Source organism: Heliangelus exortis, chromosome 22 (genome assembly GCF_036169615.1).
Source record: "Heliangelus exortis chromosome 22, bHelExo1.hap1, whole genome shotgun sequence".
NCBI classification, from domain to species: Eukaryota; Metazoa; Chordata; class Aves; order Apodiformes; family Trochilidae; genus Heliangelus; species Heliangelus exortis.
In genome coordinates this window covers 7,551,525-7,565,013 of record NC_092443.1, presented here as the reverse complement: position 1 = coordinate 7,565,013, position 13,489 = coordinate 7,551,525, and the positions used below count along the sequence as shown (strand labels likewise).

The 13,489-nt window shown below is 38.5% G+C and overlaps 1 protein-coding gene across 3 annotated transcripts in view; it reads left to right on the top strand.

Annotated features, from left to right (window-relative positions):
• RABGAP1 (RAB GTPase activating protein 1) overlaps positions 1-13,489 on the top strand; it is a 56,925-nt gene that overhangs the window by 11,503 nt on the left and 31,933 nt on the right. For all 3 annotated transcript variants that reach the window (XM_071766194.1, XM_071766195.1, XM_071766196.1), the window contains exons 3-13: positions 736-970; positions 1,447-1,651; positions 2,287-2,461; positions 2,802-2,959; positions 3,604-3,714; positions 4,647-4,713; positions 5,059-5,161; positions 6,304-6,473; positions 8,710-8,884; positions 9,551-9,644; positions 11,993-12,143. In XM_071766194.1, the coding sequence (XP_071622295.1) occupies positions 736-970; positions 1,447-1,651; positions 2,287-2,461; positions 2,802-2,959; positions 3,604-3,714; positions 4,647-4,713; positions 5,059-5,161; positions 6,304-6,473; positions 8,710-8,884; positions 9,551-9,644; positions 11,993-12,143 (1,644 nt within the window). The remainder of the gene's footprint in view (positions 1-735; positions 971-1,446; positions 1,652-2,286; positions 2,462-2,801; positions 2,960-3,603; positions 3,715-4,646; positions 4,714-5,058; positions 5,162-6,303; positions 6,474-8,709; positions 8,885-9,550; positions 9,645-11,992; positions 12,144-13,489) is intronic.

Genomic DNA, 13,489 nt, shown 5'->3' with positions numbered 1-13,489 from the left:
TTTTGATGCCAAATAATAACCAGCAGTGGCTGAAGTGTTGGAAGCAGATACTGTTCTCTGAGTGACATCTGGTAAAATACCTGGGTAAACTCCATTTCTTTGCTTCATTTCGGAACTGCATAAAGCATCAGTCACTTCCCTGTTAATTGCAGAGGAATGGACAATGTTTCCTTAGATACAGTATCTGAAGAGTTTCCTGAAATGAATGTCTTTGTTCTCTTTCTGGCTTAGGACCTAATTTTGCACCATTTAGGTTGCTTCACTCATTCATGTTGACTTCAACAAGTGTTAAGAAATAAAACAACACTACTACTTTTCCTCAGCATGATGGCATAATCCTGTTCCAGATCCTTCTCTTCCTGTGAAACTTGCTACTTTACCCATGAACCATGCAGCATATTTAATTAGATTTAGCCTTTTCTGCTGCTGTTCTGAAAATTATTATAGACCTCTGTACTGTGGACATTTGTAAGTTTCTTTGTAGCTGGTGGTTAAAGATAAGTTTTAGTCTCCTCACTCTTTCCAGTAGTAGAAAATTCCTGCTTGGAGCTTGTTGGGATGCAGTCAGTTCTGGTGAGCAGTTGCACGTTGCAGTTTGTGTTCCTGGTTCTGAGTGGGTTAAATTTGTTGCTTTGGTTGGCAGAAAAAGCCATATGAGTGACCCAGTGCCTGAAGGCTGTTATTTTTCATTTGAGCAGTCTTTTTTTGTGTCCCAACTCTGTTTGTGGCTCTCAGATTGTGGGGAATGGAAGCGAACAGCAGCTGCAGAGGGAACTTGAAGACGTTCTGATGGACCCACTCATGGAAGATCAGTCAAGTGACCGGGACCATGGAGAAGAAGTTAGGACTGATGGAGATGGGGAAGAACCTGTTGTCCTTGAAGCTTCTGCATCCTCTACCATTAACCCAGTCTCTGTGGCAGGACTCCAGAAACCAGAAATGAGTTTGCCTGTGAAACCATCCCAGGGAGGTTAGAGAAAAAAAAGGGGGACACCTCTTGTTATCTTCTGAATTAGCTTTATGTGGGAAAAAGGAGGAGAGTTTAGGTACAGGTGAGGTGTGTCCACCCACTTTTCCCCATTTCTCACTGTATAATCACCCAGTAAATGCCAAGTTGTGCAATCCAAATTCCTGTCCTCTCTTCTGAAAACAGCTGCTATACTAGCCTTGAGATGTGGGCAGAAATACTATGCTTACTTCCCTGGCTGTATAAAAGACTAGTTTGTTATGCTTGTCTCTGCATCTTATTGCTGCAAAGAAGCAGAGAACTTGTTGCAGAGTTGGGATAGCAGCGTTGCTTTCTGCATTCTGCAACTCACTTTCAGGCAGGGTTTGTACCTGTAAGGTGTTTCTTTTGGCACGTACTTAGTGATGAGTCAGTCTCTGATAATTTACTTATGTATGCTTTGTCTTGCCTCTTATGTTCACCTCTGTGTCTAACCCTAGGCTGTGAGGATTTGAGCCCTTTCACACCACTGACAGATGAGGACAGTGTGGTGTTCAGCAAGCTCACCTACTTAGGCTGTGCCTCTGTGAATGCTCCCCGGAGTGAAGTGGAAGCCCTCAGAATGATGTCCATCTTACGGAGCCAGTGCCAGATTTCTTTAGATGTGACTCTGTCAGTGCCTAATGTCTCTGAAGGAACAGTGAGGTATGAAGCTTGCTCAGGTGCCCTCTGTGATTTTGTGCATTTAATCTTATTTGGTTTTAGCAAAAGAAACCAGCTACCAGTTTATCTGGGAGGAGACATGAGCATCTTGGGCTTTCATTTAGTGGAAAAAGTGGAGTCTAAAGAGATCTGAGAAAAGTGATGCTTTCAATTTGTTTACCAAAGGCATTTTATGCTCAAGGATCACTATGAAATACTATGGTGATCCAAATGTGTGTCCCAAAAGCCAGAGTGGGAGTGGGTAGTGATGAACACTTTGGAAATAGCCTGCAAAGTGTTTTGTTTGCAGGGCTGGAAAATGGCTGGCACACGAGGCTTAACAGGGATGAGGTGATCCACTACTGCATATTAATGTAGCCTTTTGAAAACTGAGCCCTGAAAATTAGGGGGAAAATTGTTTGTGTGAATGTCTGTTGCATTGTGCTTTTTCTGCTGTTTAATTTAAACATAATTATTCTGGTCAAGCTTTGTAGTAAATGGCAGGCACTAGTTTCTTCATGATGTACTTTCTCAAGTAGCTGTGAAATTGCTAGAACTTGCAAGTTAATATCTGGCTGAAATAATTCTTTGAAAGCTGGAAGCTTTGTTTTTTTTTTTCCTTCTCTCTCTTTTAACAGACTTTTAGATCCTCAGACAAACACAGAAATAGCAAATTATCCAATTTATAAAATCCTTTTCTGTGTACGAGGGCACGATGGGACCCCTGAAAGTGACTGCTTTGCTTTCACTGAGAGCCACTACAATGCAGAACTCTTCAGGATTCATGTCTTCCGATGTGAAATCCAAGAGGCTGTAAGTTAAACCTTTTTGTCAAAAGATAATTATGTACATGTAAACATTATTACTGACACAAAATGCCAGTATTTTAGGCACTTTAGAGGTATAGTAATTCATCACTTTTGGCTTTTCTCTACCCCAAGTTAAGACAATTGAAGAAACCTCAGATACAAAATCAGAATGCACATGATAGTAGTTTATCCTCTTCAGAATTGTGTAAAACCTAGATGCTAAAACTGAATTATTTTCCTACAATGACTTCTCATTCTTTTAGTGCAAATTCAGACAGGTTTCAGCTGCTGTGTTCTGTATGGCTGTAGCTTTCTGATGCTTCTTTGGTGCCATCCAAACACAGGTGAGCCGAATACTGTACAGCTTTGCCACTGCCTTCCGTCGGTCTGCCAAACAAACCCCACTCTCAGCCATTGCCACCCCACAGACTCCAGACAGTGATATTTTCACCTTCTCTGTGTCACTGGAAATCAAAGAAGATGATGGGAAAGGTTATTTCAGGTACAGATTCTTCATTTCTATACATCTGGTTCTGTTGGAAAGGGAGTGAATAGAGAGTGTGAGTCTAAGGTGGTCCCTAAATTCCCTTTTTCAAAGTTTCCAGTTCTAGTTTTAATGGATCCCAGACATAAACATCTTTTGGGAAGTAAAACAGTGATGACCCTTGACTATCTCACCTTGTTTGTTGAACTGTATATGAAATGGTCTAAAGATTGGTGCACTCTTTTGGCTTGCTGGCTGATCCTGTGTCCCAGCAGTCACTTCCCTTGTGGAAGAAAGTGATCTGCAGTTTCTTAGAAGCAATTGTGTAACAGATAGTACTTGAGTGTTAGATAATGAATCTGTATTTAGAAACTTTCTTGAAATGCTGCTGGAAGTCTCACAGCACAAAGTCATGTAGTATAAAACCAGTTTTTCTTTAGAAAATTGTCCTTGGTTTTCACCTAATGATGACAAAATAACATGACCTAATGCTCTTGCCATTTCTTTCATGTTACTGATTGCAGTGTGCAAGGAAGAGAGGTCTTGAGTGCTTTTGTGTGAGAAGCGAGCTTCACCAAGTGTCTGATGCTGGTTTTGATACATGCAAGAAATGCAGATAAATGATGCTCTGAGTTTTTTTTCCCTTTCCTGCTAAATAACAGTGCAGTTCCCAAAGACAAGGACAGGCAATGCTTTAAACTCCGCCAAGGAATCGATAAGAAGATCGTGATTTACGTCCAACAGACAACTAATAAAGAACTTGCTATTGAGAGGTAATTTCATAGATGATTTAGCAGGGAAACCCTGCACAGATTTGGGTGTGGAATCAGTGGCTGCATCTCCTCTAAATCCCCGTTTCAATAGCTTCTTTTCAAAACATACTGCTTTTATTATAAGTGTCCAGTTCTTCTTAAATGCTCAGGCTATAATCAGTGACTGAGTTATTTCAAGTATTTGCTTTCCTTTCATCTCTGTTGCATCTGAGAGTATTGCTGAAGTATGCTTTGGATCAGCCACAGTCTGGAATTCCAGAATATGATGCATCTGTGTAGGGAAGGGCAGAGCTTCAAATTTTTCCCTGCTTAGAAATAAACTGGTGGTTTTTGACTAGTGAGTATAGTGCTGCTCCTACTGCAGACAAAAGAGATAAGTACTGCCAGCCTTTGCAGTGCAGAATGAAATGCAGGACAGGGTGGTAAAGCAGAAGATGAAGTGGAATATACCTGTGCAGGCCAAAAGTCTTTGCAAAATGAAAGGATACAATGACAGGTTCTTGCACTTCATCTGGAATTTCCTGATTCTTGTCTGTATCAAAGTGTAAACTCTATGCAAATATATCTTAAACAAAATCAAAAGAAGGAAAGAAGAATGCAGGCCAAGTTGTCCTGCAGGATAGGGAGCAGTCTGGTTTACACTGTTCTTGCAAACAAGGATAACTGAACAACTTTCCAGGCTACTGTAGGCAGGGCAAAGTCATACTGGAAATATGCTTATGAAGTCGTGCTTGACATTTGTAATATTGGCTTGACATTGTTCTGCTTAACATGCTTGATGCTGCTTCAAATGCCAAGCTTTGTTGACATTTGTTATTGGATTCATGGGCTGCTTGTGATGTATGACAGGGAATATTTAGATAAGAAATGTTACTGGTTTGTTTATAAATGTCTAAATTTTGCAGTTTTTAATTTTTTGTCTGGCTTTGCAGATGTTTTGGTCTTCTCCTCAGCCGTGGGAAAGATGTTCGGAGCGGTGACATGCACCTTTTGGATTTGGTAAGGATCTTTTATTAACAAAATTCAGTAATGATTTTTGTTATGATTGTGTGTTATCTCAGACAGAAAAGGCTCCATGCTCATGCCCACTTGCTGGGATTGGTGCTGCAGTTTGTGCTGTTAGGGTTGTTGCCCAAGTTTGCAGCTGTGGCTGTCTTTGCTTAGGGGCCTGGAAGAAGAAACATGGAACCTTATTTTTGGAAGTGTTGAATACTGAAGAGCTATGCTCTGAACATCAGAAGTTTTACAGCATAGTTATCACTGTAAAAATCAAGGACTAAGCAGCTTCAAATATAACACTGAGAATTAGTGGGAGCTTTATATGTACATTTACCTTGTTTCCAGGAGTCCATGGGTAAAAGTTCTGATGGGAAATCATATGTGATCACTGGGAGCTGGAATCAAAAATCTCCACACTTCCAATTTGTAAATGAAGAAACACCAAAAGGTATGGAAATTGTGCCAGATGTTGTCCCTAGCCAGGGCAAATGACTTACATAGCAGGCATTGTGTCAATTCTCTTTTCTTTAAGATGAATCCCACAAAACACCTTTCTTTATAGTATGTAATATATTCTCAGAAATTGGGATGCCAGATGTAATACAAAAATCTAAACAAAACAGAAGGCTAAGAGAAACTATGTTCAGTAGTAACACCTTGTAAGAATAACTGTATCCCAGGAGGAGGCTGTACAGGTGTGGGGACAGGATGGAGATGCCTGGTGCATCATAAAAGCTTCTTAAGAATCCCACTGAGAATTACATTAAATTACTATTGCACATTTCTTCTTTGCTTACCTTTGTGGTCTGTTCAGATTTTTCTGAATCCAAATTTTTTATGAAAGAAGGATTACTGTACCTATGAAAATGAAATTAAAGCACTCCCACTGTAATCAGAAAGTAGCTGATGCTGCATTGCTCTCTTGAGTCCTCAAAAAAATCTGTCATTACTCCTTTTAAGATGTCAGCTGAATTTATCATCTTTTCAATCTTTTGTCACAGTTGCATGCCAAAGATTGGGGAAGTTAATGGGAACTGACTGTACAAAGTCATAAAAGTCAGCTATTGGTACAGTCTGCTGTTAGATTTAATGCCATCCTTCCCAAAGGACACAATTTATCATTTATTACCAGGACAGACCTCATAGGTCACCAAGTCCAGTTGCCTCTTTTTGGAGCATCAAGCTGGATTGTCAGTTTTCTGCATCTCACAGCTGAGATGATCTTAAATGTTGCCTCTGATAAGCTGGGACTGGCAAGAGATCTTTACTGTGGAGCTAAGTATACAGATTAGTAAGAATACAGTAGAATGTTTAATGAAGATTTTTTTGTACATTCCAGTGGAATTTGGAAGAGCAAACTTTTATTTCCTTCAAGCCAAAACATTACCTTGTTAAAGACTCTCTGTGTGGTTCTACTTTCTAGTGAACAGTGCATTGTCATCTTCCTGTTTTGAAAACTGAGATGTTAAAGTAGGGAAAAGAATGAATTCTACACAAAAATTCAAAATTCCTTTTGTTCTTCCATGTTACTAGGAGTGTTTTGTTTGAATTATTTCTTTAAGTGTTATCACTTTGGTTTTTTCTCTTTAGATAAAGTATTGTTCATGACTACTGCTGTGGATTTGGTGATAACTGAGGTTCAGGAACCTGTTCGATTCATTCTGGAGACTAAAGTCAGAGTTTGTTCACCCAATGAGAGGTTGTTCTGGCCCTTCAGCAAACGTAGCTCTACTGAAAATTTTTTCCTAAAATTAAAACAGGTAATGCTTAAAACAAAACAAAACAAAAAAAAAATCTACAGTTAATTTGTGATTTGGCAAGGTTGTTTTTCAAACATAACTGTGATATTGTCAATTATGTTGTTTTGAGACTTGAGAGGTGGTTTTATGGTATGATGCTGGATAAATAAAAGTGCATTGGAGGTAAAGATGAATTGGAGTTATTAGTGCCTGTTGGCACTGGAAGTAGAGATTTTTGCATACCCTAAGTTTCCCCTAGGGGGAAAAAAATCTAAGCAACCACAAAAAAAATGCCTAGAACTTGTTAAGAGCTTTTACTGTTTTTTTCCAACTAACTTCTTTACCCTATCTACTAAAAAGGAAAGGATTATTTCTGTCCAAAATATTCATAATACCAGTACAAGGCAATAACTTGGTCTCAAAATAAGGCTGGAAAGCTGAAGGTCCAAGTCACTAAAGAGATGATGTACTGCAAGTAGCTGCTCTTCTCCTACTTCAGAAAATGCTGTTCTGAAATGAAAGTCCAGTTTAAAGAAATGGAAATACATAGAAACAGATAACAACGTGGGCATATGTATGCTCTCAAGGTTTACTACCTCTGGGTGCAGTCCAAAAAAGCAGGGTTGGAGTCCTGACTTCTTGATAGGTGTTCTTTTTTAGAGAAGTTTTGAATAAAACAAAAGGTTTTTCCTAATTCTCTTGGCACTTGTCTTAAAGTGCTAGCAAATAATGGCATTGGGGTAGTAACAAAGATGAGGTTGGCTAAGGATTGGTTTTTGTGTATGTCCTATTTTTTTAGGAGTAAACATTTTGCAAACTTTCACTCAGAATTTCTTTCAGAAATTAAGGTGGAAAAATTCTTCATAGAAGAGATCAGTCTTTGCATTTAGGGTAATTTTGAGGTGAAGCATGGAGATGTTGAACAATGATGGCTGTTGGGCTATAAATATTCTACAGCCTCCAAAAGGTGCCTTTTCAGTTTGGCAGTGTGAAGGAAGCTTATCTTACTTAGCTAATTCTGTATCTTTTGTCTCACCAAATTCACAGGCATTGTGACTTAGCTAATTCTCTCTTTCAACAGGCACTGTCAGGTTATCCAACTTCTAGTGTTTACTAATGGAAGATTATCAAAATTCATAGTGGAAGCAACAAATATAGAATGTACTGCCTGATAAGCCTGGAAGGGAAACTTGTTTCTATGGAGTCATGATTAGCCTATTAAAAATACAGCTGTGGAGAATTGGCTTATCTTACTTTGGCAGTGTTTCTTTATTCAGAAATGGTGAAAGGAGAGGGATTTTATTTGCACAGATTACTTTTAGTGATTTAGTAATTTTCAGTTTTGATGCATTTCTCTTCATTTTTAATGCTCCAAAGGATAAGATTAATCACTGGGAGCTTAGTACAGAGTATAATTATAAATTTTATTTCCCTCTTTTCTTCACTGTTCCTTTTCTACTCTCTACTCTTATTCATTTATGAAAATAAAGTTTTAAATCCTTAGACTGTATTAAAATTTTACAACCACTTCATGTAATAAAAAAAAAAAAAAAGTTCTGTGAAGTTAAGGAAGGTATCAGCATTGAAAATTAAGGAGAAAACAGAGGCACATAATAGACTTTGGGACTCAGCAATTTGTGTTTCTGCAGCAAATTAAACTCAGATCCATGGCTTGGAAGCATTACTAGAGACAGTTACCATGGTGGGAAAGTAAATATGAATGATTTTTATTAAAACTTTCGTTTTGCCACCATCAGGGCCCTCAGAAAGTTAAAGAAAGCAATCAGATGCAGTTTTAAAGGTTTTGTTGCTAATTTTCAGGTGCTCATTAAATAAAGGCAGAGTTGCTTCCTTATTATTAGACCTCTCATTGACCATTTGTTGGGCAGATGCCTTGACAGCTTTAAAAATCTACATTTTTGTGTTCAGTCTGTTTATGGCTGAAAAGCTGAGCTCCCTGTGCTTGGCAGAGCTCAGTGACAGGTCTGCTCTCTCTGTAGCAGGTATTGATATCCCTTGGGTGTTGATATCCCCTGGGTGCAGGATGCTCACAGCTTGTTTAGGGCATCAGGGACAGAAACACTCCAGGCCTGCACGAGGCATTGTGTGTGCTGCAAGGGTTCAACATTCCTTCCTGTATCCTGTGGTTAAATTGTTTCTCAGCTCTCCTGTTCCATGAAGAGAAGGCAGAGCCTTGTGAAGTAACCTGGGTATTTGTATATTGTTCCTTGGTCAAATGAAACTTCATTTTTCCTAGATAAAGCAAAAGGACAGAAAGAACAATTCAGACACTTTGTATGAAGTTGTGTGCCTAGAAAGCGAATCGGAAAGGGAGAGAAGAAAAACTACAGCAAGTCCCTCTCTTCGTCTGCCCCAGTCTGGGTCACAGGGCTCAATGATTCCTTCCCCTCCAGAGGATGATGAGGAGGAAGGTAAGAAGTGGATTGTATGCTTTGTATACTTGGAAAGAACAGGCAGTCAGTAGATAACATGGTTATGAAACATGTTGAATCTGACCTACCGAGGCTTTGTTTTTTTTTTCTTGCCTTAATGCTCTGTGTATTTGATAACCAGTACCCCTACATTCCTGAATCAGCCTCTCCTTTGTCTGACACTTCTGTGTCTGTGCTTTTCTCAGCCCAGGCCTCACAAAGCCTCCCATGTGATATATTTGGAACAATGTGAAAAGAGACTACTAAAAAATTTGGGGACTGTCTTTTAGCTTCTGCCCCTCCCTGAGCAGCTGTGTACAGATTTGAGAGTAAAAATGAGAAGCTGATATTATTTGGAAATAAAAGCAAGCATATATAGATGTATGCAATACATAAAACTGTACCAGGACCTGACCAGCTTGACACATAACGTATTTTCAAGATATTCTTTTTCTTCTTTTTGAAAATTATCTTAAACCAAAATATGGACTAGTTTTGAGTGTATAAACATCTGGCCTTACATCTCTCAGTGTTGTGCACACAAGTACTGCACCTATGGATGAGTTCTTGTTGCCACACACTGCTGCAGAAGGGAAGGCAACATTTAAATCTGTACAGGTAGTAATGGCTTTTGAGCTCACAGCATCTCCTCTATTCTGCTGGCAGATAATGATGAACCTCTCTTAAGTGGTTCTGGAGATGTTTCCAAAGAGTGTGCAGAAAAAATTCTTGAGACGTGGGGAGAGCTGCTGTCCAAATGGTAAGTGGCAAAATCATATTCTGAAAATCACAATTCTGAATATTCTCAGTCTGTTTGCTCCTTCTTCTCAGTTTTTGTTATTTCCAGAAGCCAGTGGAGATGAGATTAGTATGGATTTAGTCCCCTTTCAACCCCACAACACCCTTTGTTCTCTTGCTTGGTGTTCCTGATTTCTTCAGAAGGTGTTTTAAGTATTTTCATTTTTAATGCATGAATAAATACTGTATGGAAATTCATTTATTCTGTATCTTCAGGTGCTTCTTTCTTACAATGAGTAGGTTACATACCTCTACATTTCACTGGGATGTTGTTTAAGAAAACCCTAAATTAAGTAATTTAATGGAGCTCTTCCTTTGTCTTTATTTTGCAGTTCCATTCCTCTTTGTAATTCTGATGTAGTTCACAGCCAATTTTTCTTGCAGCTGTCATATCTTAGTAACTGTAGCTTAAGAATATGGGAGATTTGGACTTGGGTAGGAAAAACTCTTCCTCCCTTATCTAAAGGAAGATGGCTCCAGAGCCTGCCAAGAAGGAAGTACATAAGCTCTTCTGTTTTTTTCCTAGAAAGTGCCAATTTACAAGAAATGTTTCTTGACAGTCAAGGTGCTAATGCAACACCTGTCCTCCTTTCATGAAGGATATTTTATTCATTTTGAAGTAGCCTGTGCAGTTCTAAAAAAGTGGTGTTGATTATTGCAAAATTCAGTATTAAAATTTCTTCTCTCAAATGGGGATTACAGGCATAACTGGAGTCATTATTTTTTATTTTCTGCAATTACTTAGTACTTATTTGAATAAGTACTTCTCCTTCCAGTTGGTTTTGCACTAATTTAGTAAGAAAGCAGACATCAGAAATGGGCACAGTCCTAGGAAAGGGAAGGCTGTGGTAAAATGATATGTGGAACCCTTTTCCCTCCCATTCCTAGACTTGCAGAAACATCTTTAGCAGATGAGCTCCGTGCATCTACTGCTGTGAGAAAGTTTCTTTCAACTTGAATATTCTTGTAATTTTTCCAAGGGCTCAAAGATAATTAAGCCACCTGACTCCCATTGAAAATGTTTTGGCAGCACTAAGAGGATATGAAATGCTTCTGTGCTAATGCTGGCAACAACTTTAATATGTGTTAAAGGGCTTTCCTTCTTAACTGAAAATGAGTATTTGGAAGTAATGATCCTTGAGCTTTTAATGTAAGAGGATTGAAAGTCATAAAAATCAGAGTTCAGGTAGTTTCATGCTAGTTTTTAGAATCCTGAAATTAGATTTGTATAGTAATTAAGTGTGCATTGGTGTTCTGTGAATTCTAAATAATATTTGGCTTACATTTTGTAATGACTGAGTCACAATTTTCTCATTTCCAAATACCCTGGAAGAATCTGGTAGTGAGGCTTTTAGGTCTGCAGCCTTACAGTTTATGGCTGTATTCAGTGGAATTGAATAAGCACTGTTGTACTTATTCTGATCCAAGATTAAGGCAAAGCAGTTCTACAGGCTGTTAAAAAGAATTTTAATATTTTGTATATAACAAGTATTTTGTAGAAATATATTAATACTTTTATAGATCAAAAAAATAATGCTCTATAAAAAGATGGTATATAAGTATATAGATATAGTTCATTTTTTTGCCTGGCTTTGTTTATCACTCCTCTTAATCATTTTACCTGGAATTTTTAGTAACTGCAGAAAAATTGTAATTTCTTAAATTTAAGGCCTCTTTTTTTTTTTTTTTTTTGTATAAGCCATGAATGGGCTGTTCAGCCTAACTTTCTTTAACACATAAATTACACGTAGGTTTAGTTTTTACAACTTCCAGTGCTGTAATTTATGAGCTGCCACCAGTCTCACTTGAAAAAAAAACTGTTTAGATGGGACTAGCTTGTAGAGTGGAAGCTGCTTAAAAGCATGGATGTTGTTAGATAACCATGTGAGATTTTTTTATAGCTGTGTTTGCCTGCCTGCTCTCCCCCAGAAGGTTATCTGCCTGCACAGGAGTGGGAAGTTGAGAGAGCAGTGTGTGCTTCTGCAAACTGCTTCTCATTTGGGCATTGTTTGAGCTTGGAATCTTACGCAGCGTGGTACCTGTCCTCCAGGTCAAAGTGGTTTGGTTTGTTGAGTCTTTTGGATATATTTATATAATATTTAAATTTAATAGGAATCAAGGAAACTGTTTGGAAAGCACTTCTCCAAATCTGGTTGGTTTGTTTTTTCCATCACTTTTCACTCCTTTTGGCAACAAAGGGGCTGTCCTGGGATTCCTGTCATCTGACCAGTTTGATGTTACACCTCAGCTGTTTCTCCTGTACTCAGCTGGTTGTGTCTGGGTGACAGTAACAATGCCTTCCACCCCCAGGCACCTCAACTTGAGCGTCAGGCCCAAGACGCTGTCGGCGCTGGTGAGAAGTGGGGTCCCTGAGGCCCTGAGAGGAGAAGTGTGGCAGCTGCTGGCAGGGTGTCACAACAATGATCACCTGGTGGAGAAGTACAGAATCCTCATCACCAAGGTAGAGTGATTTCTTTCATCTTTTTTCCCTTCATATCTTAAAGAGTAGAAACACGGAGACTTCCAAGTGTGTCCCCTCCTTCTCAAAGGTTCATGAATGTGTCTGAGTATCGTGTGTCAGCTACTGAGGATAAAGCACTCTGCCCTCCAACAAAAAAACTTATGCTGCAGTGCTGGCTGTGGCTTAGAGTGCTTTCCATTTAATGGTCCTACTTCTTTTTCACCCAGATGAGCTCTGAGTTAGTTTGTTGAGAGTTATTCTATTAATTGCTTTCATAATTGATAAATTTAGGGAGCTCATTTCCATTGCCTGTTTGGCTTCCCTAAATGAAAGCTGAATTTTGCCATATTGTATTGAGTTGATCCAATGCTAAATGAAAATCCAGCACAAGTTGAAACTGCAGCCTGTTATTTGCTAGAGAAAACTGAAGACTCTGGACATTTTTGCACTAGACAGCAGTTTTTCAACTTCTCATTTTGAATGCTGGCCTCAGTAACATGGAAAAAGAAAGTGGAATTGTATATACAAATATAATTTGGTGTTTTGCAAAGCTCTAGAGTAACAAATGGATCACAAAACAAAATAATGTCACCTCCTTATCCAGAAAAGCAATGTGTTTATTCAGATTTGAGCATTATCTGTATATATACAGTGTGTATTACTGCTTTCATCAAACATGCAAGCTTAGAAGGTCTATATCAAATTATTAATGATGAAACTATAGTACAAATGTAGCAGAAATTAATTATTCACCAGCTAGAAAGGCAAAACAACTGAACCATCCTTTGTATATGTGTTCTGATGGCACAGATTCATGAGAAGCAATTAAAGATCTTATTCTGAGGGCAGAAGGGCTTCTGAAATTAAACTCTGTTTCTGCTGGAATAAGGCAGGAAGAATCCTACGTGATCTGAATGAATCATGTTAGATTTGCTAAAAATGTTCTGCCATAATTACTTTCACATACTTACTGAATATAGAAGAAACTTGATCTGAATTCCTTAATATTGGTACATGCATTGTGGAGTTATAACTTGGATTTTATAGTGAAAAAAAAAGAATACAAATAATGTGGAAGTTGATTGCTTTGGGAAGGGATGTACCACAGTTATCCTGGTGGTTTATTTTAATTGCCTGGTGAGTAGCTGAGAGCATCACTTGTTTCTCTGTTTTAATGTTTTGGTATCAGAATGGAAAAGATGATCTCTCTGTGGCACAGTTGGTGACATGTACTGCTACTATCTTTGTGAGCTAGAAAGGAATGGTGTAACATTTCATTTTTAAATCTGTGAAACCTTTCCACTCATTTGCATTTGGCAGAGACACAGGAAATAACCTGCAGCTAA